This window comes from Manduca sexta, chromosome 21, assembly GCF_014839805.1.
Source record: "Manduca sexta isolate Smith_Timp_Sample1 chromosome 21, JHU_Msex_v1.0, whole genome shotgun sequence".
In the NCBI taxonomy this organism is placed as follows: Eukaryota; Metazoa; Arthropoda; class Insecta; order Lepidoptera; family Sphingidae; genus Manduca; species Manduca sexta.
The window spans coordinates 12,617,822-12,644,397 of NC_051135.1; the positions used below are offsets into that span (position 1 = coordinate 12,617,822).

Genomic DNA, 26,576 nt, shown 5'->3' on the forward strand with positions numbered 1-26,576 from the left:
ATTACAAAAATTACAAAACGTATAAGTTTTTATTACCTGCTTACTATCACGTTTGTTGAGTAATCATAAAGTGAAGAAGTGCATACAGATCTATGCTGTGCGTAGTTTCGCTCACAAAATACACGCATCGGTGGTTCAGTGGTAGAATGCTCGCCTGCCACGCGGGCGGCCCGGGTTCGATTCCCGGCCGATGCAATGTTTTTTATTTTCAGGATGAGATAGTCTTTTTGGAAACCGTTAAAAATAAAAAAAAAAAAAAAAATACTTTATTTATCACGTAGGCGAACAAAGTTGCACTTATGATACGTCAAAACAAAGAATAAGAATAATTATTATTTCTAAACAACTATTAAAATCACTTATATAACTATGGAGATTTTAAATTAGGGATAAAGTTTATACAAAAGACTAGGTACAAAAGTACGAAGTAACCAGCTCGGGCTGGCAAGTAGTGGGAAATAGAAGGGTAACGCGTCGCGATCCTCACCGGTGAGGACATGAGCCCTAGCCTAGCTAACCTACCAGCCTATCACTATCTACCTAAGTGATGACTACCCGAAGAAGAAAGGCAGAAAGAAACTCCGGGCTTTCTTTTTGTCATCAAGTGTTCAGTACTTCTTTTGTATTTTTTCCAAGTCTTTCTTGTACATAGTCACAATAGTTATATAAGCTAATGCACGCACATCACCGTTAACATGGGATAAGATGAAATCCAATCGACTAAACCTGGAGCGGCATAAAATAAAATTAGCGATAGCAAATAAAAGAGAACATAGATTCATACTTAAATAACGGCGTACAGCGTGCATTCGCCTACATTTACAATCATAGTTTTCAATCATGAGAAAAGAAAAAAAAATAGTGATATTGAACAGGCAAACACAACATGATCGGGTGGTCGTCTTTCAAAAATTACATTTCATTAAGATATGATATCATATATCGTTGTGGTATCATCGGGGGTATCCTGCGAACGGTACACAGGTGATCCCCAGCTTAGTAACGGCAGCGGCCCTGATAAGAATAGAGTAGGAAATGAGGGAAGGAAGAGTAAGAGAACGAAGAAGGGGAAGGATAGGAACTTTTTAAAATGGGCCGAGGGGAAATGTTCGCGGATGCTTTTAGGTCTCAATGTATTATACAACGATGAGGTATGCGCACTGCTCTGTGTGCCTCGACCCGCGACTAAAGACCTCCCTTCCTTGAGCTTGCATTCGGTATGAAGACCGAGCGCACAAATATTGTGTTGGGGGGGAATAAGGTAGTTATGTATCTATGGTGCGTCTCTACCGCTTGTAATCTAACTCTACATAGATAATTACTGACGATATTTTTTAATAGTATGGCTTTCAACATATATGGTACTCGTTGGTCCCAAAGCCAAAAAGAACTGATGTACAGTCAATCACATATGTAGCTAAATAAATTCAAACCTTCAAATCGCTTATACTCTTTACTTTTTTTAGAAAGAAAAAAATCATAAAATATAAAAATTTAGGGTCTTGCTTTATAGACGATTTAAAGTTTTGAATTTGTTGAGCTACTTTTGTGGTTGACTATACATACAATTATCTTAGCTGTTAGGTCTGAAGCCTGTTAGAACTCTAGAAATATATTTTTTGTTGCGCCGAGTTTGAGTCCTGCCATTTGAGAAATGGGCTGCTAATCTGTCCAAGGATTAGCAAGCTAAAGTGACAGTGGGCAGGGCACATAGCTCGCAGAACTGATGGCTGATGGGGTAAGAAGGTTCTGGAGTGGAGGCCACGAATTGGAAAGCGCAGCGTTGAACGTCCACTCACGAAGTGGACAGAATATGATCTTATAAAAATCGCAAGAGATCGCTGCATGCGGGCCGGGTCCAATAGGTCGATCTGAAAATCTTTGGGGGAGGTCCATGTTCAGCAGTGGATATCTTGCGGCTGATGGTGATGAGTCCCTGGACCAATATTGTTCCGACAGAAACCTCCTGGGAATCCAGGCCATGAAACCATCTCTAATGTGCAGAAAAGGGCAAAGACCGGCTTTGTTTGGAATGTCGATGTAGAGTGTACTTTCAACATGATAAGCGCTGTGTAACGTCATTACGAAATGGAAGTGAAAGGATCCGAACGTGCTATGTGCATTATTTAGTGTCGTCTTCACAAGCATCGGTGGTTCAGTGGTAGAATGCTCGCCTGCCACGCGGGCGGCCCGGGTTCGATTCCCGGCCGATGCAATGTATTTTTATGCTATTACGCCAGAAAGGCTTAGCGACCCGCTGCAGAGTTGCTTGACTATCAGCCCCTGAAATTTGAGCATTTATGTCCGCACTGTTTTTGAAGATAAAAATACAATATGATTTCTTATGTTTACACGAATGATAGACATTAAAATAAAACTATTTTACGGATTTTATCTTGTATAAACCAAACATAAATGAATATAGGGATTTGCGTTAAAGAACATATAGCGGACGTGAAATATTGACGCTCTACAAAGTCTGTAGTTGCTGAACACTCTGAAGAAGGCTCCAATCATCATCTACGACTAGACAAGCCGCAAATCCTTCCCAAAGAATATCGATTCCTACCTAGGATGATTCGCGAGGCTCTTGAAATGAAAAAAACATCCGAATTTTGGATAGAGAAGTGGGAGAAGCTTACACAAGCCTGGGATGCTGTCCTACATTTAATTAAATCGGGACCCAAAAGACCGGCTGCCAGACTTCAAGACACTGTGAGCTCATTCTGCAATCTGCATAGGTCGTACCACCAACAACAAAAAAAAATAAAAAGTTGTATAATTGTAAAATGTAGATAGATATTGTAACTTTGACTTTTCGGATGACCAACACGTCAGTCCCCTCCGTGATCCTGAAGGCTGCGAAGTCTTCGAAACTTTTAGCTATTGATGATCCGATCTACGCAGAATGAGCTCACAGTATCTTGATGTCTTGCAGTTAGTCTTTTGGGTTCCGATTTAATTAAATATAGGACAGGATCCCAGGCTTGTTTAAGCTTCTAACCATCTTATCTATTCGAAATTCAGATATTTTTTAATTTCAATAGCGTCGCGAATCATCGCAGGCAGGAATAGATGTTCTTTGGCAAGGATTTTTGGATTGTCTAGTCGTAGATAATAATTGGCACCTTATTCAGTGTTCAGCAATTGCAGATTTTGTAGAGCGTCAATATTTTACGTCAACTATTTGTTCTTTTACGCGAGTCCCTAGAGAAGAAGTCCCAAGAAAATTGCTTAAAATAACATTAATAAACAAAGTAAGAGTCATGCAATAAATAACAGTATAAATCATTTACGTAATCACGTTTTGTTTTTAAAGACGACTGAAATGAAAGGAATGTAAATTATAGTAATGCATCTTTGGTACTGGCATTAACAAGCATCGGTGGTTCAGTGGTAGAATGCTCGCCTGCCACGCGGGCGGCCCGGGTTCGATTCCCGGCCGATGCATATTTTTTGTTGAGTTTATACAGGCAGATAGAGTGCTTGTAGAAAACATTTTGGTACTAATCTGTTCAATGTCATATCCGCACTATGGATATTGGCATAATTATTTATTTATGGTGATCCTCATCCTGATGGAATTAGGTATAAGCTATCAAGAATATCCCTTATTTATGTTAAGAGATTTTTTTACGTACACAAGATATTTATAGGAAATTTCCATAGACTAATTTAAATATTAGACACAGTTATGATTTAAAAGAGATTTTTTTAAACCAAGCTCTGTCCTACGTACGTCACAATTTACATCAAGCCATTACTTCACAACTTAACCATGTTAAACAGGGTAATTTTCACATTGCGTTACTAAATTAAACCACATACTTGTCTTCACCTTTGCTAACATTGTGCCAAAAATCATCCATTAATAACTAATATTTTCACCAAAAATCCTGGTTTTAGATTTCTGATTTTTTTATCATTTTGTAGTTTAATGCGAATATGGCGTGTGTGTGGGTGTTTTTCTGACTGAAAGTATAATGTTGCCACTGCAACGAATTCTCTTAGAGTAGTAGTAGTGGCTTTAGGGCGCGTAACATTAAAATCACTTTTTATTAATATTCATTTTGTTCGAAACTTACACTTTTTTATTTTATATCTACGGCTTAAGTAACTTATTGTAAAGTGTTATTTCCAAGTAGACAAGTATGTGGTTTCATTTAGTAACTCGATGTGAAAATGACCCTGTATATTTTGTCGAAATTCCGTTTGGTCTTCAGTCTCGTCTATATGTTGAAAATGTGAAAGCATTCCACTAAGCTTTCTCTGATACAAGATTTTAAATCTCTTATAATATCAGCCCTGTATTATGTACTGTCCCATTGCTGGGCGCGGGCCTCCTCTACTACTGAAACGGACTAGGTCTTAGTCTTAGTCGACCACGCTGACCTAGCGCGGATTGGTAGACGTCACACACCCTTAAAATTCTTATAGAGAACTTCTCATGCAAGTTTCTTCACGACGTTTTCCTTCACCTTTAAAGCAAACGATAATTCAATAAAAATAAAAAAAAATAAAATAAAAAAAAAATCTCATAAAATCTTCCAATCATTGGCTATAATATTCTTAATACTGTTACATAGTGCTTGAGTCTATGGGCGCCATCAAGATTAGTTTATGGTAGTGCATGTGCACCTACGCACTATCACTACGTAATATCATTAAGATTTTTTTTCAAATTTAAATTGCGCGTGTTTTTGAAAATGCTTTATCATAAAAAACTTCTGCGGTTGATAGGTCCCATTGTTGCAGATTTATTCAGTGACATATTTTGTTTTATTTTTTTCTGGGAACGTGCACATATATACACTTCCCTCCAGGCACTCTTGCTAGAGTCACATGCTATTTCTTGACAACAGAAATAAGTAATGTTTTGGCATGATGGAGCACGAAATACAAATGTTTACGAAACTTTGCTTAGACGTTAATTTGAACGTGTTAAATGCCTTATTTAGTAACGTTATTACAAGCATCGGTGGTTCAGTGGTAGAATGCTCGCCTGCCACGCGGGCGGCCCGGGTTCGATTCCCGGCCGATGCAGTCTTTTTTAAGTATAAGGTAGATCGTTTGTAGAGATGCACTATGGTACTCTATGATTCTTTGGTTGGTATTCTATGGTTCATTTTCAAACTCTATATTTTTCAATGCTATGGCTTTCAGGTACTTATTAGCACCCTTATCAAAAGGGACTGATGGATATACCTCATGGTGCTGTTAACTCTGAAAATGCTAAGGCCTATGCAAATTGTTTTTGTTATGCAGATGCTTTTGAGCTTCTGCTATTTGAAAGATGAGCTTCTATTATCACTTCAAGGGTATTGTTTTGATAGAAAGCATTGCATCCTGAAAATCCAGAGTCATAGCCATCTCTAATATTTACAAAAGGGAGAAGACTGTCTTTTGCTTAGAACGTGGATGTAGAGTGTACTTTCAATATGATAAGCGCCGTGCAACGTCATTACGTGATGGAAGTGAATGGATCCGAACGTATCAATTGCCTTATTTAGTGACGTCAGTACAAGCATCGGTGGTTCAGTGGTAGAATGCTCGCCTGCCACGCGGGCGGCCCGGGTTCGATTCCCGGCCGATGCAATGTTTTTTTAATGATGAGGTTGTGGGTAGACCGATTGTAGAGGTGTGCACCATATCGAACTCTACATACCGTATGAGTCCTTTTTAAATACTTCCGTTTTCAAGTACTTATTGGCACCCTAATCAATAAGCACTGATGTCCATACAAATATCTCATGTCCTTAGCTCTTAAACTGCTTAGAACTAAACAAATTGTTTTTGTTACGCTGAGCTAGAGCTTTTGCCATTGAAAGATGGGTTCCTTTTCATCGGACTGGTATTGTTTGAAAGAAAGCATAGCATTCTGGGAATCCAGAGTCAGACTGTGTAGAAGAAGGAAAAGGCCGGCTTTTACTTGGAATGTCTGTGTAGAGTGTACTTTCAAGGATAGAGAAGCGTTATGTAACGTCATTACGAGATGTAAGTGAATGGTTCCGAACGTGTTTCTATGCTTTATTTAGTGTAGTTTTCACAAGCATCGGTGGTTCAGTGGTAGAATGCTCGCCTGCCACGCGGGCGGCCCGGGTTCGATTCCCGGCCGATGCATATTTTTTGTTGAGTTTATACAGGCAGATAGAGTGCTTGTAGAAAACATTTTGGTACTAATCTGTTCAATGTCATATCCGCACTATGGATATTGGCATAATTATTTATTTATGGTGATCCTCATCCTGATGGAATTAGGTACAAGCTATCAAGAATATCCCTTATTTATGTTAAGAGATTTTTTTACGTACACAAGATATTTTTGATTTTGACTTGGTGGAAGGTAATAGTGGATGTAGAGACGGACTATACTAATATAACATCATATCCCACGTTGAAACCAAAAGTGGCATTATATGAAATTTGACGGTATTGAGTTAGAGCGACATTTGAAATCGCAATAGGTCACTTAGGGTATCACTAGATGTCACAAGTGTTTCTTCATACCTTTAAGTTTTGTGTGTTGTTCGTTAAACATAAACTGACACTAATCCAGTTCGTGTCCAGTCATCAGCGACAATTAATGTCGCTCTAACTCAATACCGTCCAATTTCGTATAATGCAACTTTTGTTTCAACGTGCGATATTATTGAGGCTAGTTTTATAAATAAATTCTGTATCTTCCAATAATGGAAGTTATTCGTCGCATGGTCAAAAAACACAACATATACAGTCAGTCGACCACATAAATAGCTAAACAAATTCAATACTTCAAGTCGCCCATCCGCTTTTGTATTCTTAACATTTTTTTTTACAAAAATAAATAGATTTAATTTACTTTACACAAAAAAAAGGTTTCTATTAAAGTTAAAGTATGAAGGCAATTTTTAGTTTTGAATGGGTTCAGCTACTCTTGTTTCTGACTGAACTTGTACACAAAATGATCTCACTTCGCTTTTAACACCGAAGTTGCTAAGAACTATAACAACTTTCTTTTGCGCAAAACCTTTCGAGCTACTCCCTTAAAAGGAGCTGCTGATCACTAATAGATTGGTGTTATTCTTCCAAGAAGCAGGGCAACCCTGAAATTCATAGATAGTAGCCATAAAGCCATTCCTAAGTCTCTCATCATTTCAGCCGGGAATCGCCCACTGCTGGAAATAGCCCTCCTCCATTGAGCGCCACAGGGACCGGTTCTGGGCCGCCCTCATCCATCGGACTCCGGCGACCCTCACCAGGCCGTCGGTCCATCTCGTGGGGGGCCTGCCTACGCTGCGTCTCCCGGTTCGTGGTCGCCACTTCAGAACTTTTCCGCCCCAACGGCTATCAGATCTGTCAGGATGACCGGAGTGAGCTATTGCTTAGTATGCCGTTGTAGAATTTACTTTCGTAGATATGGTAAGCGCTGTGCAACGTCATTATGTGAAGGAAGTGAATGGATCGGAACGTGTCAATTGCTTTATTTAGTGATGTTCGTACAAGCATCGGTGGTTCAGTGGTAGAATGCTCGCCTGCCACGCGGGCGGCCCGGGTTCGATTCCCGGCCGATGCAATGTTTTTTTAAGGATGAGGTTGTGGGTAGACCGATTGTAGAGGTGCACCATATCGAACTCTACATGCTGTATTACTCCTTTTTATAATTGCTATGGCTTTCAGTGTACTTATTGGCACCTTTATCAAAAGGAACCGATGGACATACAAATATCTCATGATACTCTTAGGTCTAAAACTGCTCAGAACTAAGCAAACTACTTTTGTTGCGCTGAGATTGAGCTTCTGCCATTTGAAAGATTGACTGTTAATCACTGGCCAGGTATTGTTCTCATAGAAAGCATTTAAACCTGGAAATCCAGAGTTATGAAGCCATCTCTAATGTGTAGAACAAGGAAAAGGTAGTCTCTTGCTTGGAAAGTCGATATAGAGTGTACTTTGAACATGATAAGCGCTGTGTAACGTCATTACGAAATGGAAGTGAATGGATCCGAACGTGCTTATGTGCATTATTTAGGAACGTCTTCTCAAGCATCGGTGGTTCAGTGGTAGAATGCTCGCCTGCCACGCGGGCGGCCCGGGTTCGATTCCCGGCCGATGCAATTCTTTTATAATTCAGTTATACGACCGTAAATTTATACCGCAGTTTCACTCTGAAGTCTATCAGCTATAAAGTTAAAGATACCATCTTAAGATCTAAATATGCACTCAAAGTTGAGATTGGTGTATTAATTCAGCCTCTAGAGAGATTTCTCACGGATGAATAATAAATACTTCGTATACTTATTAAAATATAATGAATATTTGCTTCTAATGGCGATAAGTCATGACGCTCCATCTTATGATAAGTAATGTCATTAGAGTTTAGTTTAGCATTAACTTTTTTGTTTATTCTAGAACGGCAAAGGGACCCTACTACACCTGATAGTGAGTGTAGTGGGATCCAATAGAATGTTAACTGACAAGAGATGATTACCTCTTGAGAGTCGACAGGATTATGCCGGCCTGTTGGAACCGGCCTACTTGACCCAGAATTGTCGTAAATCGATACAGTCAGTTACAACAAATTGCAATTAAAACTACTTCACCGTTTACCTCCTTTATTCAATGATAAAATCATATTTCTCAACAATGCATTTGAACGTGACTTTTAGTAAGTCTGAATCGCTGTATCAGAAAATGTGTTGAAATAAGTGAAGTGAGTTGATTTTAACGTATATGCCTTCTTGAATAAAGCTTTCACAAGCATCGGTGGTTCAGTGGTAGAATGCTCGCCTGCCACGCGGGCGGCCCGGGTTCGATTCCCGGCCGATGCAAATATTATTTTGTTTTTGAACTCAAGAGAAACATAATCTAATGTTTATGGCTAAAAAATTCTATCAAAATAAATCGTCCATAAGAAAATTCCAGCAATTTTATTTTTATTATTTTATAGGTAATAAAATAACAATTAAAATTACCATATATTACTTGCAAGACTTAAAATGGTTTATGGTTTGGTATGGTTCGGTTTCTTTTTTTAAGATCCCACAATCGTTAATGTCTCCATCCTTTCCCTGTGACCGTCCTGAGCCGAGGTTCTTAACCCGTTACTGGGTTGCCCTCAGCATGGTCACTTAATTTTCAAGGGTTGCAAGCGCCTCAAGCGCTTACCTTAAAATCCGGTGTATTTGTATAAGCCGACCCGTCAGGTCGTATTGAGTCCCTTAAGAACGTATGACAGGTACAATAAAAATGGCGCTTGAAGTATTTATTTATCCAACAGCATACATATCCTTGAAGGAACACCTTGGAATGCAGTCCGCTTTCGACAGGTCCGTCTGGAAATTTTTAGGGGAGGTCTATGTTCAGCAGTGGACTTTCTGTGGCTGATGATGATCCTTAGGTCTAGAAAACATTGTAAGTAAACAACCTCTTACAGGCATACTCAACATTCACAGAAAAATTATAATTATGAGTATTTTTCAATATACACGCAATGAAACAGCCTAAACGAAACGCCACTACAATCCCCCCTGCCCAACCGGACCCTTCCCGTCCATCCTGTAGGTTATTAAATAAATTTACATTCTTTTTTAATTATTTAAATGCTTTTTCGCTAAATAAAGTAAAGAAATGTACATAAAAATGTACATTTTATTTATATAATATACTAATATTAGCCCTGTATTAAATACTGTCCCACTGCTGGGCATGGGCCTCCGATAACTACTGAGAGGGATTAGGCTTTAGTCTACCACGCTGGCCTAGTGCGGATTGGTAAACTTCACACACCCTCAAAATTTCTATAAAGAATTTTTCAGGTATGCAGGTTTCCGCACGATGTTTTCCTTCATCATTAAAGCAAGCGATAATTCACAAAGAATACACACATAATTTTTTTTAAAAATCAGAGGTGTGTGCCCTTGGGATTTGAACCTGCGGACATACGTCTCGACAGTCCGTTCCACAACCAACTAGGCTATCACCGCTTTTTTATATTTTTTTTTTTTTTATATTAATAAATAAAATGCATATAATATAATATATAAGGTGCATGTTTATAAAATGGTGGTAGTGTAATAGTCTAATTGGGTTTCTCTAACAGAACTTTCATAAAAGCCTAAAATCTTGTAAGAAAATTAATTAGGGAAACAATTTAGCTCTGAATAGAGACTGTCTGTCGGTCGACTTGTTAAAATTGTAATCATCGTTATGGACTATCTCTGTGGGGTTTTTAAATATCCGCACCGTTTCTCATTTCAAGGGTTAATTAAAATATTATAATTATTCATTTGCATTTTTGTCATGAAAATAATTTAATTGCCTAAATTATTCGTCTTTATTCATTTATTTTCATAGAAAGGACAAAGGCCCTCATTTGTCTTTGTTTTTATGTCTGGCACTTAAGGACTCCTATTATTAAAAAATTGACTTAAATATTTTTGTATTTGTTGAAGAATTATTGGCTCTTATTATAAAAAATAATTACCAAAAAATGCTGTAAAAAATAACAGCAAAAATTACGATGCATCGGCCGGGAATCGAACCCGGGCCGCCCGCGTGGCAGGCGAGCATTCTACCACTGAACCACCGATGCTTGTCGTGATATGTCAAAATTAGAACGTATTTCCAGAACAGCTGGTAAAAGTGAAGACGATTCGCAGTGCTATTACGGAAGTCACTGACCCCGCTATTGATGATAGCAAAAAACATAATTACATTGAACTAAATAAACCGAGAGAAAGTCGGATGTTTACAGGTTAGCTACAAATAAAATGCCAAATTGTATTGTAATGTTGTTGATTTGTGTAAAATATACGATGAAATGCAACTTAAAGCTTATAATTCAAGTATACAATTATTTAGTTTAAAGAATATTACGGCGTCCGTTCTTTTACCAAAGTTCGTTCTATAGTATTTTCATACTAGAACAATAATCTGTTTCCACATGGCTATTGGGCTAATATAGGTTAAATATTTCATACATATTATAAAACTAAGTCCCCTTTTCTGTCTGATTGTTATCGATTTTCTTAAAATTTATGGAACGGATTGTTATGAAATTTGATATGGAGATAGTTTAAAACCCTGGAAAGGTTATAGGCTACTTACCACCCGGGATTATATATAGCGAACTTTTATCCCGGAAAACTACTTCACTCGGGCAAAGCCGCGGGAAAAAGATAGTTTAATACTAATCTATATATATAAAAATGAATTGCTGTTCGTTAGTCTCGCTAAAACTCGAGAACGGCTGAACGGATTTATCTTATCTTGGTCTTGAATTATTCGTGGAGGTCTAGGGATGGTTTAAAAGGTGAGAAAAATTCGAATAATTGCCGGGAAAATCCTCGAAACATCATTTTTCTATTTCCCATACAAACGTTTTCTAACTAATACGTAGAGTCAATTTGAGCTTTATTGCTATTGTATAAAGTTCACTGTTGTCTAAGCAATGTAGGTGTGTTCCTAACATCAAAGCAGTGTGCGTTGGAGCACAGAATATAATAATGTAATGTCGCGTTCTGAAACTCAACAAAAGTGATATCGCGGACCCGACTAAATTGAACAGTCACAAAATTTAATATATCATTAGTTATTTGGTTGGCTTCACGATATTATTTCTTTTGTTTTACTTTAAAATGCATGTTTACGTTATGGACAATTTTTGAGCTACTTTTGCATATCTATACTTATAATAAATCTGTAGAGAGGTCAATTCTGTACATGAAATATATTTCCAAAATAACTGGGGGTGATTAGGGATCGATACTGATGCCAAAAATGCAATTAGTAAAATTTTTGTCTGTCTGTCTGTATAACCGTTATAGAAACAAAAACTACTCGACGGATTTTAACTTAACTTGGTACAATTATTTTTCATACTCCTGAGCTGGTTATAGTATACTTTTCATCACGCTACAATTAATAGGAGCATAGCAGTGATGGAAAATGTTGGGAAAACGGGAGAAGTAACTCCATTTTTAAGCTTCCGTCATTTCGTGTGCAACCTTAATGGTTAAAAGTTCCTTCAATTTCACCAGGATCCCATCATCAGACCCTGACCGGACAATCGGACCACCTGCATACCACCATAAATTAAAAAAACATCCCGACAAATTGAGCACCTTCTCCATTTTTGAAACCCGAAATCCACGCGGGCGAAGCTGCGGGCGGAAGCTAGTAGATCATACATTTTTTTTATCTCCAGAGTGTACACAATAAATTAAATTTATTCTCTAATATAATAATGTAAACTCCATATATTGTCGCTATTTTGTGTAGTCGAGACGTTATTTTGCAAGTCAAGTCGCGTTCGTGTGTTTCTTATTTTATTACTATCGGCGGAGAAGATTAAATATTTTAATGTACAGCATACATTTTATATACGGCAAACACGTCCTTTGTTAACGTTGAACGCAGAGCACCATTTTCATTCGTGATTTGCCAAAAAAATATCTTTGCTGGTGATAGGATATATTTTTTTATCCGCCTGGATAGCGATCACCGTACACAAGGTGTTACAACCCGCCATAGTGGCTCACATTCTCGTCAGTCGACATTCTATTACCCCACTTTACTTACTATTAGGTGCAGTAGGATCATTTTGTAATGCACGTAATAAAAAAACAGTTTATTTTTCGAAAACAAAAACATTGTTATGGATCTATCCTCTGTGTGTAATAAGTATATATTTCCCTATTTTTCAAGACAGCGGCCAATAATTAACATCCATCCAGAGATATCGATGCGTTGTTATAAACCACCCTTAAATCACCTTCCCCTTAAAATGTTATTACCGGTACACCCTGTATAACTACATGAACTTAATGCAGTGCGTCAGTTGACTAACATTCAAATAATAAAGTGAAAACGTCGCTGAACTATAAAGCCCGGCGTCTATTCCAGCAGTACCAATTTAATCACATTTAGTTTGCGCGGGATTCGGCTCGGCTCGGCACGGTCTAATGCACGCAGTTTTATACTAACGTAAAGCAGGTTAGTGCTCGCTTGTTTTCGACTCGACGCCTAGTCGACGCTGGACATTATTGTACGTAATTTGCTACCGCTCACGCCCATCGCGACGACGTATTTTTTTCCATCTTTCATTTCTATTTCTTTCTTTCCTTTTAATATGGAAATTCAGTTTATTTCCAGAATACGTGTTTATATAACGATAAAGTTGCCATTTTGGATGTGACTTCTCACGAAACATGCCAAAATAAATTGTGAATTCGTTTGGACTACGCCATTAGTGAAGGGTCCATATAATCTGATTCCTGCCGGCTTTCCTTTCGTACACACACAACATCACGCATTTATCCTCGAAGGGGTATACAGAGGCGCAACCAGGGCACCCACTTTTCGCCAAATGTGTTCAGTCCCATGATGTGATAGGGGGCGAGCCTATCGCCATATCGGGCACAAATTCCAGACTCGGGGCTGATACTGAGCAGAAAAACCCAAATATCATTTTGCCCGACCCGGGTTTCGAACCCAGGACCTCAGAGCGCTGTCGTACCGCGCATGCACAACTACGCCACCAAGGCATTCCGCTACCTCCCATTTCGTAATTTATGTAGAACCTAATTATCATTAGAACGATTTGCAGCCCGCTTTTATGCAAATTAGTACCTATATTATATTGTTTCAGGTTCCCTTTTTGAAAACCATCCTTCGCCACTTCTACGTTGTACATCTTAATATCACGTCAATAAACCATTCTAGGATTAAAAAGGACTATAAATATAGGCAATATAATTCCCTTACAAGTTTATTATCTGGCTTATAAGTTATTAATGTCGCCATTCTACTGTTCCCACGAGACTAGTAGTTTAATAAATAAAGTCCGCTATCAAACATAGCGACTTTAATATTGTCCCTAATAGATATCGGTTAATACGTCGGCGCCGAGAGGGGGTGCAAGAAATAAATCAAAAAATATAAGTCACTGAAAAAATTTGCAACAATGGGAACTATCGTCTACAGAGGTCTTATTATGGTGAAGCATTTTCAAAAACCAGCACGATTAGAATTTGAAAAGAAAAACTATATGATATTATGTAGTATAGTGTGTAGGTGCAGATATACCTCTCTAAAACTAATCTTGGTGGCGCCCACCGGTAAATAAATAACTTTTAGTATATACTAGCTTTTGCCCGCGGCTCCGCCCGCGTTATTAAGTTTTTCAGGCTAAAGTTTTCCGTTATAAAAGTAGTAGTTTTCCGGGACCCTATGTTCTTCCCAGGCTCTCAAACTGTCTCCATACCAAATTTCATCTTAATACGTTGGGTAGTTTTTGCGTTTAACACGTTTAGGCAGACGGATGCAGCGGGGGACTTTGTTTTATAATATATTTTTTAGAACTTTTTAAGAGGAACAATCCCGTCATATATCGTTGTTGCATAACTTTAACCGTTTACGTAGCGCACGAAACGGACGCTCTCAAAACTAATAAATTGTCCCCGTTTTTGCAACATGTTTCATTACTGCTCCGCTCCTATTGGTCATAGCGTGATGATATATAACTTAGAGCACTCCACATACAAAGGGCTATTCAACACAAAAATATTTTTTCAGTTTGGACCGGTAGTTCCTGAGATTAGCGCGTTCAAACAAACAAACTCTTCAGCTTTATATAATAGTTTAGATATGTTATCCGACCTGCAGGAGAATGTACATATGTGCAGTATCTGAATTATAAACGAATATGTAGGCATTCAGAGAAGAATGTTGTAAGCGTTCAACCGCCATTTTCAAAAATATCAACCGCTTTTTCGCTCTATTTTAAAAATGAACCAGTCACAACGTTTTTTTACCCTTGTTGTGTTTTTGTTTTGATTTGTCCATTCTCGTAATCGGATTGGAGATTCAGATTGGAATCGTTTATTGAAAACGACTGTTACTCAGTAACCTAAGCTGTAATCCGTTTGTAGGAGGTCGCTGGATGCGGACCGCGGCCAATAGGTTGGAAATGTTTGGGAGAGGTGCAGGAGGTCGCTGGATGCGGGCCGCGGAGAATAGGTTGGAAATCTTTGGGAGAGGCCCATGTTCAGCAGTGGATATCCTGCGGCTGATGGTGATGATGAATCTGTTTGCACCCAAATAAGTAAATTGTTTTGTTTTATTCCAATCTATACTAATATTATAAAGAGGTAAGGTTTTTAACTTTGTTTGTATGGCCTAATCTCTGGAACTACTGAACCGATTTTATAAAATCTTTTACTAATAAGAAGCAACATTACTCAAGAGAGTTATAACTTACTTTTTTCCCGGGAAAATATAAAGCAGGAATTTTATCACGGAAAATCTTTCTCAAGCGGGCAGAGCCGCGTGAAAATGATAGTATATTATAATTCAGCGGTTGTAAGCGATGTTTTTATATATATTTTTTACATTCAACGATACGATGACACACAACAAAATACCCTACGATTTCTAGCTGTCAACTAAAAACTTCCAAGTTGTTACAATTTTGCATTCGAACTTCGCAAGTGCTGTCTGGGACGCGGTAAGTTTTTAACAACATGCCGGCTTACTGAGCGTTAGAGTTCCAAAATAGTATACGATACGATAAAACACGGAGACGATTTAGCAATTTTTTTTTAAATTATGGTATTCTATAAACAACTTTCTGTCGTGGTGTTAGGCATGAAATTTCTTCGACAGCGCCATACAGTAAATATTTCAGCGGAAAATTATTTTTAATTATTATGACAACATGTATTCTATTACCCGAACATGACTCAATGGTACTAAAAAAATCATTAAGGTTATATGTGTTTCATTATCTTTATTTTCCCAAAAATATTAAGAACTTCTTATATGTAGCCCGTACCTATAGCTACAATTGAAAAGTTACAGCATAGGAAATTGTATTAAGCATATATATATATGTATGTATTTAGGTTATGTGTCTCTGGTGGAATCCTATTAATCTATAGTTACGATAAATCGTAACCATATCGTGTCGTAATGCCGCTTTACATTCTAATCCAAAGCTCGCTTCTCGGTAGTGAGTTGTCTAGAAAACAATTTTGTCTCGTAATAAAATTGTTGAACGAGAGTTATTTGTTTGGTAAATCTATTTCATGCGTTTTGTTGTGTATAGTGAGGGAATATTCATAGAATAACTACACGATAGTATATTTCTATTTTTTTTTATCCGATTTTTATTTTGGACTGACGCAATATACTTCGCAGAAAGAATTTGGCTTAAGACCGACTCCTGCTTCCTCTTCGTTTGAGGAATCTGGTCAATTGTGGTTGACAATCTTTTAAAATGTAATTTGTATAATCACTTTATGTTGGTACTAGTAAAAATGTTTTTATATTTATTGTTAAGTGAATGTATTTCATCATACTATAAGCGTTCTTTGGTTAAAACGATACAAGCATCGGTGGTTCAGTGGTAGAATGCTCGCCTGCCACGCGGGCGGCCCGGGTTCGATTCCCGGCCGATGCAGCTCATTTTTATTTTTTATATTTATGTAGTATTTTCACACCTGTGTCCTCAATTAAATAAACAAGGGTGGAGCGTCACATTTTAAACTAACCAACGTCTATTTAGAAATAAAGGGACGCCTAACTAAAAATGTTCATTATTATAGATACTACTCGAACATTGTCTTTTGAGTCTAAAATAAATAAAAATATTTAATAAGTTTTTTATTTTATAGAAATCTTTAAATTACACAATTCTTTACGGTTAAATAATCTGATATTTTGAATAAACCTAACCGAACTTTGTCATAGTATAATAATCATAAGAATTTCAAATCACCAGTTAAGAATTAAATCCTTTGATATTTTTTAAGAATATTCTAAAACGTTTTTAATATTCTAATTTAGCCTGTACCCATTTTATGTGATTCAATTCAAATTATATTCAGCACTTATTCAAAAGTTATGTCCCAAGAGTGGAATCTAGAATATATTTGCGAAACCAAAGAGTTTTAATATTAAATAGAGCGGACATTGAGAAGACTGTCATACAAAAATTTTGCGCTCATGCTATAGTAACTCAATCTACTGTGAAATAGCAATACACCATAAAATACTTACGTAAAATACTTCATATTTTTTCGATATCGTGATTTGCGAATTTTGTTACGTATATTAGGATATTTTCTGTAAATATTACGTTGTGATATCTTGTCCTACGAACATTTGAAATAAGACTTACTAAATGGTATTTATTACCAATTGTAATAAATTTAGAGCACACAGTCTTGATGTTCGGTCTATAAGCAATAGCACATTTTTAATGTTCATATTATCATATTTTCTGTAAATATTACGGTGTTATATCTTGTCACACGAACATCATCAATACATAGTATAAAACAAAGTCGCTTTCTCTGTCCCTATGTCCCTTTGTATGCTTAAATCTTTAAAACTACGCAACGGATTTTGATGCGGTTTTTTTTAATAGATAGAGTGATTCAAGAGGAAGGTTTATATGTATAATAACATCCATTAAATAGTGGAGAAATACTGTTATTTTGTTATGTTATACCCGTGCCAAGCCAGAGCGGGCCGCTATGTTTTTATATACAACGTTCACAGTTTTTCTGTAGTGTATTTAGTATCAGCATTGCACCCGTGCGAAGCCGGGGCGAGTCGCTAGTTTCAAATAAGACCAAACATATTTCCAATTAGATATACCTTTGGAGCACAAATTTGGTCCTGTCCGGTCTGTAACTAACTATACTGTTTAACGTTGTTGGAAAATACAAATATTACAGTGTACATTTAGTATAATGGGGTTGCGTCTTTGAACATAAATATGTAAAATGAACAAGTAAATTGTGACAACCGTGCCGCCATAGTTGCATTGTAAAAATGTATTATATAAACCTGAAGCTGTACGATAAATTACTACGTATTTTACCTCAGATATGAGATTTACTTTTGTTTCTTGTCTCTTTTTTGGCAAAGGTTAGAATGTGGTCGGGAAGCGGAAGGACTTTTTTATTGTTTTACTAGTTTTGACTAGCGGCTTCGCCCGCGTGAAGTGGTTTTCCAGTAGAAAAGTCCCGATATATTTTCTCGGGATAGAAAGTAGCCTATAACCTTCCCAGGGCATTCCCCTTATAAAAGGGGACTTTTTATAATATGTATAAACATATGTTGTATGTTTTATAAATATGTTCATATACATACATGTGAATGTTTAGCTCGAAATATTGTAGATTTATTTCATATAGATTTTAGCAACGCCGTAACTTAGCTATCAACTTTTTTCTTTGAAAAATTTTTTTTTTATTCAATGTCGTTTAATAAATGTTACCCTGAATACTCAACTAATGTTATCAGTTCAATACACAAAAGTAATTAGCTATTACTAAAATTAAAAGAGAATATATTATAATTAAAAGAGATTACACTTAAAGATTTTAGGTTTTTGAATGACTGACAAATCTATTGTTTCGTTATGGGTACCCAAATTATAAACCTATCGGAATAACATTTCTTAGACCTTGGCTCGATTTTAATAAAATAAAAACAATATGTATTTGTTTTGGGTTGTAACATATAGATTGCTGTCTAATTACTTTTCAAACAAGATGCGTTAGTGCACACGTTTTGTAATGTTTTGCTGATGCATACCAATGAATCATAATTACGAAATATATAAGAGACTAAACTGATGACGTATTCAATAATACGTGTTATTGAAGCGCACTAAATGTAACTAAAATGCATTGTAACCGCGTGATACTATGTATGTAGGTATACTTATCAGTAGCGAAGGATGATATTTTTCGAAAGGGAATCTGTAGTTATAAATAATATGCATAAATGATGTCAGCAAATCGTTATTATGGTAATTAGATTTTAGATTAATTACGAATTAGAATCAATTGAGTTCTCTATACGAATTTTGAGGGAGGGTGAAGTACCAATCCGCACTGGGCCAGCGTTGTGGACTAAGGCTTAATCCTTCTCTGTAGTAGGGGAGGCTTATGCCCAGCAGTGGGACAGTATATAACACAGGGCTGATATTATTATATTAATCACGAATGGCATGTCGGCAGGCATTGCGTTATATGGACCATTCGAAACTGTTACTATATACATGTGCACGCTGAAAATATTCAAAAAGTTCGCATATAAGTAGGTAGGTCATCCTTATGGGTTCTTAATAATTACCCATACAATTTACGGATTTTATGTCGACAGGAATTCAGGTAGTCATTTAAAATTTTGAGACTAATATATTGTATGCACATTTTGAACAATTAAATGACGATGTATCGTCCACCAAACTTCAATATATAATGTTTGCATATATCTCCCTCTCACTATATCCCCACTATGTAGTAACATACGACACGAATATTTATCACAGTCGACCCTAACAATAACAAATGCTCGGATATAGACGATCAGACGGTTTCTTTGAATGCATCGGATGCTGTCTCTGCGCTCGTTTGCCATTCCTTTTGTTTTCGGATTGCAATTTATTTTGCGACTAGTTTGGGTGTCTGGCTGTGTTTGGACGACAACGAATTTTTAGAGAGTAGGAGTAATTAAGGGTTGTTTTTGCAAGACAGCGACTGTCATTACGCTTACTGGCTAGTTCTGAAAAGTCAATTACTAAGCAGCATTAGTTTCAAGAATATTATGGGGCATCGATTCCCTCACTGGCATCATTGGTTTCCACTGTACTTTCTATGAAGACTGGCGTTTATATGATGATTTTCATCCTTAAAGTAATGAAAAACGAACGTGACGGTAAGTAACAACTACTTTCGCTCTATTATAGGGAGCTTTTGGAGAATTCCACCACGGTATCCTCTGCCTGTCGTAAGAGTTAGTATGCGTGGTGACGCCCAGGATGGATGGCAGCGTCGAAGGTGGGCCTCGCGCTGTTTTTGTCGCTAAAAGCGTCCTTCGGTGCTCAGGGGCTTCTGAGAATAGGAGACTACTGTTGTACCACAAGCCCATCTGTCTTCGCACAAACATAAAAAATGATTTCATAGTTTTAACTTTGTTATTGCAATCTACTCAATTTGAGGGTAATATGACCATTGGCTAGCCTATCGCATGATGCGACGAAATACGCACAGCGGAAAGTGGTTGTACCAGTTTCGCCTCTGCCTACCCCTTCCGATATAAAGTCGTTAATATGTGAGTATTGCAATCTATACTCAGAAAAAAACAAATTGCACTTGTAAATAAAAGTTTGCATAGTTTTTAAATCAGAACAGCCATTCGGATTTTATTTTTACGTGTCCTTTGAATTGACTACGGAACTTCAGACCGGATTTCCTTTGTTAGCGCGAATGGGAGTTGATAAAAATGTAGCTCTGATTTAGTGGATTTTTTTCCTTACAACGGTTTTACCATAGTTTAATGTATTTACAATGATAATTAGGTGTCGCGTACGTTGGCAACTTAAATTACTCTGTTGTCAACTCGCTGACTCGCCATTATAAGGCCCTATGTTAATTTTTACTATGTTGCAAAATTGTGATCTAAAAATATCATGTTGATAAAATATTAAAAGACAAGATGAATGGTTCTGCTTTTATTTATCTTCCAAGATTCTTGAAATGATTCACTTACCAATCGTTGACGTAATATTGTATCGTGTGCCTGGTATAACAAGTCTAAACAAGACAAACAGCGGTTTCATTAGAAAAAAACCTTAAATTTTTCATTGCCTAAGTATGCAAATGAGCAAGCGCTCCGCCTGATGATAAGCAGCACCCGCTGATCATGGCGTTATACAATTCCATGAGCTTAGCCAAGCCGCTGCCTACCGGGAGGTAAGCACTCTCAAGCCTCGTATAAATAATGATAAGTCATAACACTAGGAACACCGATGCAGGGAACTTATTCCATAGTTTGCACGTGCGCGGTAAAAAAGATCGTTGGAAGCGCAACGTCATAGAAAGTAAGTTTTTTTTTCTAACACTGATTTTATCTACCTTATTCTTTTTTATTTTTTTGTTACATGGGCATGGAAATCTTACCCTACTACACCTAAAGGTAAGTGGAAAGGGGTATAATATGTCGACTGACGAGAGATGATTACGCCCTGACATAATTATGTCGGCCTGTTGGCCTGTTGAAGCTGATCTCGGAACGCGACATACTTACGTAGGCTACTATGGTGAGTTTTAGCACCTTGTGTACGGTGGTCGCTATTCAGGCGGATAAAAAATATATCCTACCACTAGCGAATATCGTGCTGCGCAGATTATATTCAACTTTACCACATACAAAAGACCGAGCAGCGTGGCCCGCTTTTGGGGAGGCCTATGTTCAGCAGTGGACAGTTGTAGGCTGATGATGATGATGATGTTTGTCATCATCATCATCATCAAAAGGACATCTATATATTATATACAAAAGGATATCTATCAAAACATAACTGCTATAACAAACCAACTGTACATTCGAGTGGTTAAAGCCGCGGGCAGTATCCTCTTTATTTCCAAAATCCAATAACGAAATACACTTTTACTCTATTGTTTCGCTGAATTTTCAAACTATACGGTTTACAGTTTTAATTGGACGTTGTGGTTGCTCAATGAAATACAATATTTGGTCGTTATAAATTATTTCTTGTTACAGTGTCTCTAAATTTCAATTTTCGAAACAACATCTACGTATCGACAGATGAAAAATTAATTGACTTAGGCGAAAATTTAAAAAAAAAAAAATTCACGAGGTTCTAAAAAACCCAAAAAAATATGCTTATAAATATGTTATAAACTTAACGGCGAAAATAATGCCTAAGTCCATTCACTTTTACGCGGTAATTTATATTTAAATTGACAGCCATTTTATTCACTGACAATAATCATAAGTTACTGTTATTTTTGTCAAAAATATGACGTCTACGTAGCAACTTTTACGGCTTTTAATTTATCTGTGTCTTCTATAGTTCATATAAAAACTAGTTGAACGACAATCAAAGATGAGTTATTAAAAAAAAAACATTTGTTCTCACCACCCATGATAATCAATCAGTTATCTAAATATAAACCGATGGCCTGGCAAATTGATGGTCTCTCGGGGGTTACAAATTGTCCCTCTTCCTCCCTGCGTCGCTTGAGTCATCGCCTCTCGAATTATCGGATTAGTGATATTAATTGAGCCTTAGCGTGGACCTTTTGTTATTTTGTTTTTTTTTGGACATTGGTTCGTTCTAACTGCCAGTATCAATATTGGAGATAGATGGTTGAATTAGGCAAATGAGAGTGAAACTTGTAATGGAAGGATACTACACACACTACAAACTGATTTTGTGATTTTTACACGAATCTAATCCTTATTAAAATGTTGGTTATTGCCATGAATTTTAAAAATATATTTCTATTAAATAAGAGTGTCATTGTTTTATGTTTTCTCAATGTATAATTAAATTTGTTAATCATTATTGTAGTCTCTATTCATCTTTACATCTACATTTATTATAGTTAATTGAGCTGAAAATATTTTATACCTGCATACGAATATTGTGAAAGAACTGACCAAGGTCATTAAGAAGTGACAAGCTCCTTAATTTCGGTCATTTAAAGTCTAAATTCGAGTATAAGCAATTCGTCTTTCGTTGATCGATGTATTTGGATTACTTACACTAAACTCAACATAAACTTGATAAAGGTAGCAGGAACACGTTGGATACAGGCTGCTTTCGACAGGTCTGTCTGGAAGACTTTGAGGGAGACTCATCTTCAGCAGTGGACTTTATGTGGCTGATGATGATAATACTCAACATAATATGATTAATAATCGCACTTGTGACGAATATTTAAGATTCAATCAAAAGCAACTATTTACATTGGTATTAATGCTAATGAAAATCTTTATACCTTTGTATATATTCAAAATGGTTGGTCTTACGTCACAATGCATCGTTCCATTCCCATTAATGAGCTGATGGTTTATTTACTCTGTAGATCAGAGTTCAAAGCAGCGGCAATGCGGGCAAATGATGTTTGCTCTCCTAATTTGTAACTGAGTTTATGGTACATTAATGTAAATTATTGTTAGGTTATTTACAAATTTTAGGTTATGGAAGTTTCGTTACTTTTGAAGTTTATGAAAGAATCTCATATACTTACGTTAAGGTTATAAATTTGATGTTATAAAATAAGTCTTGTTCTTTAACCGCCATTTTCAATAAATTTATCGCGAAAATGGACCAATCAGAACAAAGCTATTTTTGACATGCTTACAAATGAGTTATTTTGATTGCTTCATTATTGGAATCGGGCTTTTTCAATCGTCAGATTGAAAAAACTGTAAATTGATACAGGTCGATTATTTAATGCTGGCGCGTACAACACATTGACATGCTGCGTGTGTGTGTGTGTGTGTGTGTGTGCAAAAACACGCCTGTCGTCATGGCTACGCAATACTCACGCATCAACAAATTCATATATAGCGTGATGTTTCACAAACGCAAAAAGAAGAAAAAAAAAATGTTTGCATTTACGTAACCCTTTATAATAGCCTTTCAAATATTATAATAATTTAATACATTATTTTAACATATTGTGTAAAATTATATTGGTTTGCGTACAGTGAACGTTCCAGCTTTAGTTAACCGATATGTAGTTGTATATACTTACATAGTCTTTGTATATTCTAGCTATACCTACAATTGATACATTTTTACTGGGGTTTCTCTCGATATTGCAAGATTTTATCAAAAATCCAATTCCCATTATGTGCTCTGATATTCAGTACTTACCAATGTTTTCATTCAGAACGAGGTCTATGGGTGATAAATTATATAAATCCACTTAAGGTGGTAGCTCAAGGTCCATTTTCATACATTTTGTTTCGGCTTTAATCTGGGTAACTAAACAAGTATTGGCAAGTAAAGAATTTAAATTCACGTCTAGTTAGTGATAAAAATTTAATATGACGAAATTTTAAAGGCCGAAATATCCATGATTATTAATTATTTTTACGTTTTTCTTTCAACTGCGAGAACTAATCACTAACTAGACGTGAATTTAAATTCTTTACTTGCCAATACTTGTTTAGTTACCCAGATTAAAGCCGAAACAAAATGTATGAAAATGGACCTTGAGCTACCACCTTAAGTTTCTGCATTTATCTTCAAACAAATATCTCATGTTTACAAACTTTAGAATTTATAATACTAGAAAGATCTAAAAATACTAATTGATAAAAAGTATACTTATTTTAATATTGCGTTACTTAGGATAATTATATTGTATTTCTCACAGAAATTATTTTTTTCTTATTAAACACCAGGATGCTTAGACGTGTAAATTCATCCGTAATATTTGGTTAATTTCAGCTGCCATTTGCAAGTTCAGATATTCAGAGATTCTCCTGACTGCGGCGGTTCGTGGTACGTCTGCAAGCGGCCGGGAAGGTATGCGGCCAACTTGTGGTTTACGGAGTTGGATATTAATGCTATGCTAATTAAAATACACGAAATGCTGTTACATTGGATGTTACTATTTTACGTTGTTTTTACTGGTGGTAGGTCTCTCATATGTGAAAGTCTGCCTGAGTAGGGACCACTGCAATGTCTATTTCTGCCGCTAAACACCAGTGTGTAGTCATTGTTGTGTTCCGGTTTGAAGGATATTGTGGCCAGTGTAACTACTGGACATAATAAAATTTAACACCTCATGTCTCAGGATAGATGGATCAAACAATACTTTATAATTCAAGGTGTTGGATGGTTTTTCTACTGTTTATGGGCGGTCCTATCGCATACCATCAGACGAATGGCAAGCTCGTCTCGTCAATCAAACCAATAAAAAAAAATGTTAAAATTATTTCTTGTGTTTACCCAAATGATAGATATGGGAAAATACCAGTTTAGTTAGGTTGCAATGTCCTCGAAATGTCGACAGAAAATTTAAAATATAAAAAACCACGAAAATTTCCGAAATCTATTTTAAAACACACTTCTCGTATTTATTCCCGAAGGGGTAAGCAGAGGCGCAACCAGGGCATTCATTTTACGCCAAGTGTGTTCCCTCCCATGATGTGATAGAGGGCGAGCCTATCGCCATATCGAGCACAAATTTCAGACTCCGTGATACTGAGCAGAAAAACCCAAATGAATATTATTTTCATGCAGTTTTTGTTAATGGTATTTTTTTACGGTATTTTTTTATCTGAATTTATGATTTTATGAAATATTGGTATTTTATTTAATACAGAATAGTTAGCCATCCGTCATAATACCAATAACTTTACATTGAATTACAAAAGGTTGCAAGACGCTGTACTGCGTTTTTATTCCAAAGATGTACCCAATATAACATACCTAATATATTGCCTAACATAGGTCTATGTATAATAAATACAACAGCCTTCAAACCGAAACATAACAATGCTTCCAATACCAGCCTGGTGACAAAAAGAGACAAGGCAGTGGCATCTACTAACACTGACTTGCAGACTTAAGTGACGGACAAAAAATTAACACCACAGCGAAATTGAATCGAGAAAATCAAATTCTCAACCAACATAAAACTAATAAAGCAATAAAGTTTACATATATTACGAGTAATGTATAAAACACATGTACAGTCGAACACAGAATGTAAATGTTTTCAATAGTACGAAAACAGGCTGTTACAAACAGTAAACTAATTTTACACGGGTAAAAAAATATTTGCAGAAGCGTTGTGCAAGCGATCGCAATTTGCGCCCGATCTGGTTCGGTTGTACAGTCGAGGCGAAAAGTGATACGATTGTTATGATTTTATGTTTAAAAGCATCTTTTTTATTGCAGAAGGTAAGAGACGAGTCACTCGCTGAGAGAAGGTACTCTTCACCACTTAACATTAGGATTGCCAGAGGAATTACGAGTGCATTACCGGAGGTGAGGAAGGGGAGGAAATGGATTAATCAAACCTTCTTTAATTTACTCTCTTTTATATTCAAACTTTTTCCTATTTTTCACAATTTAAAAGCATTGTACTTAAGTAGAGTTACGTGTAAAACGAATTGCCTGTGAGTTTGTAAAACTTATGCAGCGTGCGGCGTGATTTATTACTATTCTTTATGTAAGTTAGAAATATTCTTAGATGAATAGCAGTGTCAGACTATTTATAATCTGCTCGAAATCTATTGGATATAATAATTACGGAACAATATAGAAAAAAAAATGTGTGACATGTGTATTAATGTTACGTTCAAAATCACAAAAAATTATATGTAGTTCTTATAACTATGACAATAATGTACTCTTACATGCAGAGAGAAGCTATATAATCCAGCAGGGGCTGCATCATCTGCAGCTGCAGCATCAACGTCAGCCGCATGGTATCCATGATGGTCATAGGTCTCCTCCAAAGATTTCCAGACCGACCTATTGGAAACAGTCTCCATCAATCCTGCTTATAATTATTTTACATACTCATTATTGTTAGACCTATGTCCGTCCCATTGTATACCGGGTATAAGATCTTCGTATAATCTCACATTCTATTCGAACACCAGTAGCGGAGGGAGAAATCTGGAGGGGAACACGACACAACATATAAGTACTAATAATATGAATAGATGTGGTCTACAAATCGTTCTTATGATGGATTTTACATAAATTACGAAAGGGAAGCCGAAATATATCAGATTATATG

At 36.5% G+C, this 26,576-nt stretch overlaps 1 protein-coding gene and 11 non-coding genes across 12 annotated transcripts in view; 10 read left to right on the forward strand and 2 right to left on the reverse strand.

Moving 5' to 3' along the window:
• Positions 1-124: 124 nt before the first annotated feature.
• Trnag-gcc lies at positions 125-195 on the forward strand. The gene has a single exon. It is a non-coding gene; the product is annotated as a tRNA-Gly (tRNA).
• Positions 196-2,144: 1,949 nt separating this feature from the next.
• On the forward strand, positions 2,145-2,215 carry Trnag-gcc. Its single transcript has one exon. It is a non-coding gene; the product is annotated as a tRNA-Gly (tRNA).
• A 1,164-nt stretch (positions 2,216-3,379) lies between these two features.
• Trnag-gcc lies at positions 3,380-3,450 on the forward strand. Its single transcript has one exon. It is a non-coding gene; the product is annotated as a tRNA-Gly (tRNA).
• A 1,522-nt stretch (positions 3,451-4,972) lies between these two features.
• Positions 4,973-5,043, forward strand: Trnag-gcc. Its single transcript has one exon. It is a non-coding gene; the product is annotated as a tRNA-Gly (tRNA).
• A 481-nt stretch (positions 5,044-5,524) lies between these two features.
• Trnag-gcc lies at positions 5,525-5,595 on the forward strand. Its single transcript has one exon. It is a non-coding gene; the product is annotated as a tRNA-Gly (tRNA).
• Positions 5,596-6,049: 454 nt separating this feature from the next.
• Trnag-gcc lies at positions 6,050-6,120 on the forward strand. The gene has a single exon. It is a non-coding gene; the product is annotated as a tRNA-Gly (tRNA).
• A 1,361-nt stretch (positions 6,121-7,481) lies between these two features.
• On the forward strand, positions 7,482-7,552 carry Trnag-gcc. The gene has a single exon. It is a non-coding gene; the product is annotated as a tRNA-Gly (tRNA).
• A 470-nt stretch (positions 7,553-8,022) lies between these two features.
• Positions 8,023-8,093, forward strand: Trnag-gcc. Its single transcript has one exon. It is a non-coding gene; the product is annotated as a tRNA-Gly (tRNA).
• Positions 8,094-8,736: 643 nt separating this feature from the next.
• Trnag-gcc lies at positions 8,737-8,807 on the forward strand. The gene has a single exon. It is a non-coding gene; the product is annotated as a tRNA-Gly (tRNA).
• Positions 8,808-10,499: 1,692 nt separating this feature from the next.
• Positions 10,500-10,570, reverse strand: Trnag-gcc. The gene has a single exon. It is a non-coding gene; the product is annotated as a tRNA-Gly (tRNA).
• A 5,797-nt stretch (positions 10,571-16,367) lies between these two features.
• On the forward strand, positions 16,368-16,438 carry Trnag-gcc. The gene has a single exon. It is a non-coding gene; the product is annotated as a tRNA-Gly (tRNA).
• A 9,745-nt stretch (positions 16,439-26,183) lies between these two features.
• Positions 26,184-26,576, reverse strand: part of LOC115446995 — a 41,002-nt gene continuing 40,609 nt past the window's right edge. Inside the window, exon 4 of the mRNA XM_037441157.1 lies at positions 26,184-26,305. Within this exon, the coding sequence (XP_037297054.1) occupies positions 26,184-26,305 (122 nt within the window). The remainder of the gene's footprint in view (positions 26,306-26,576) is intronic.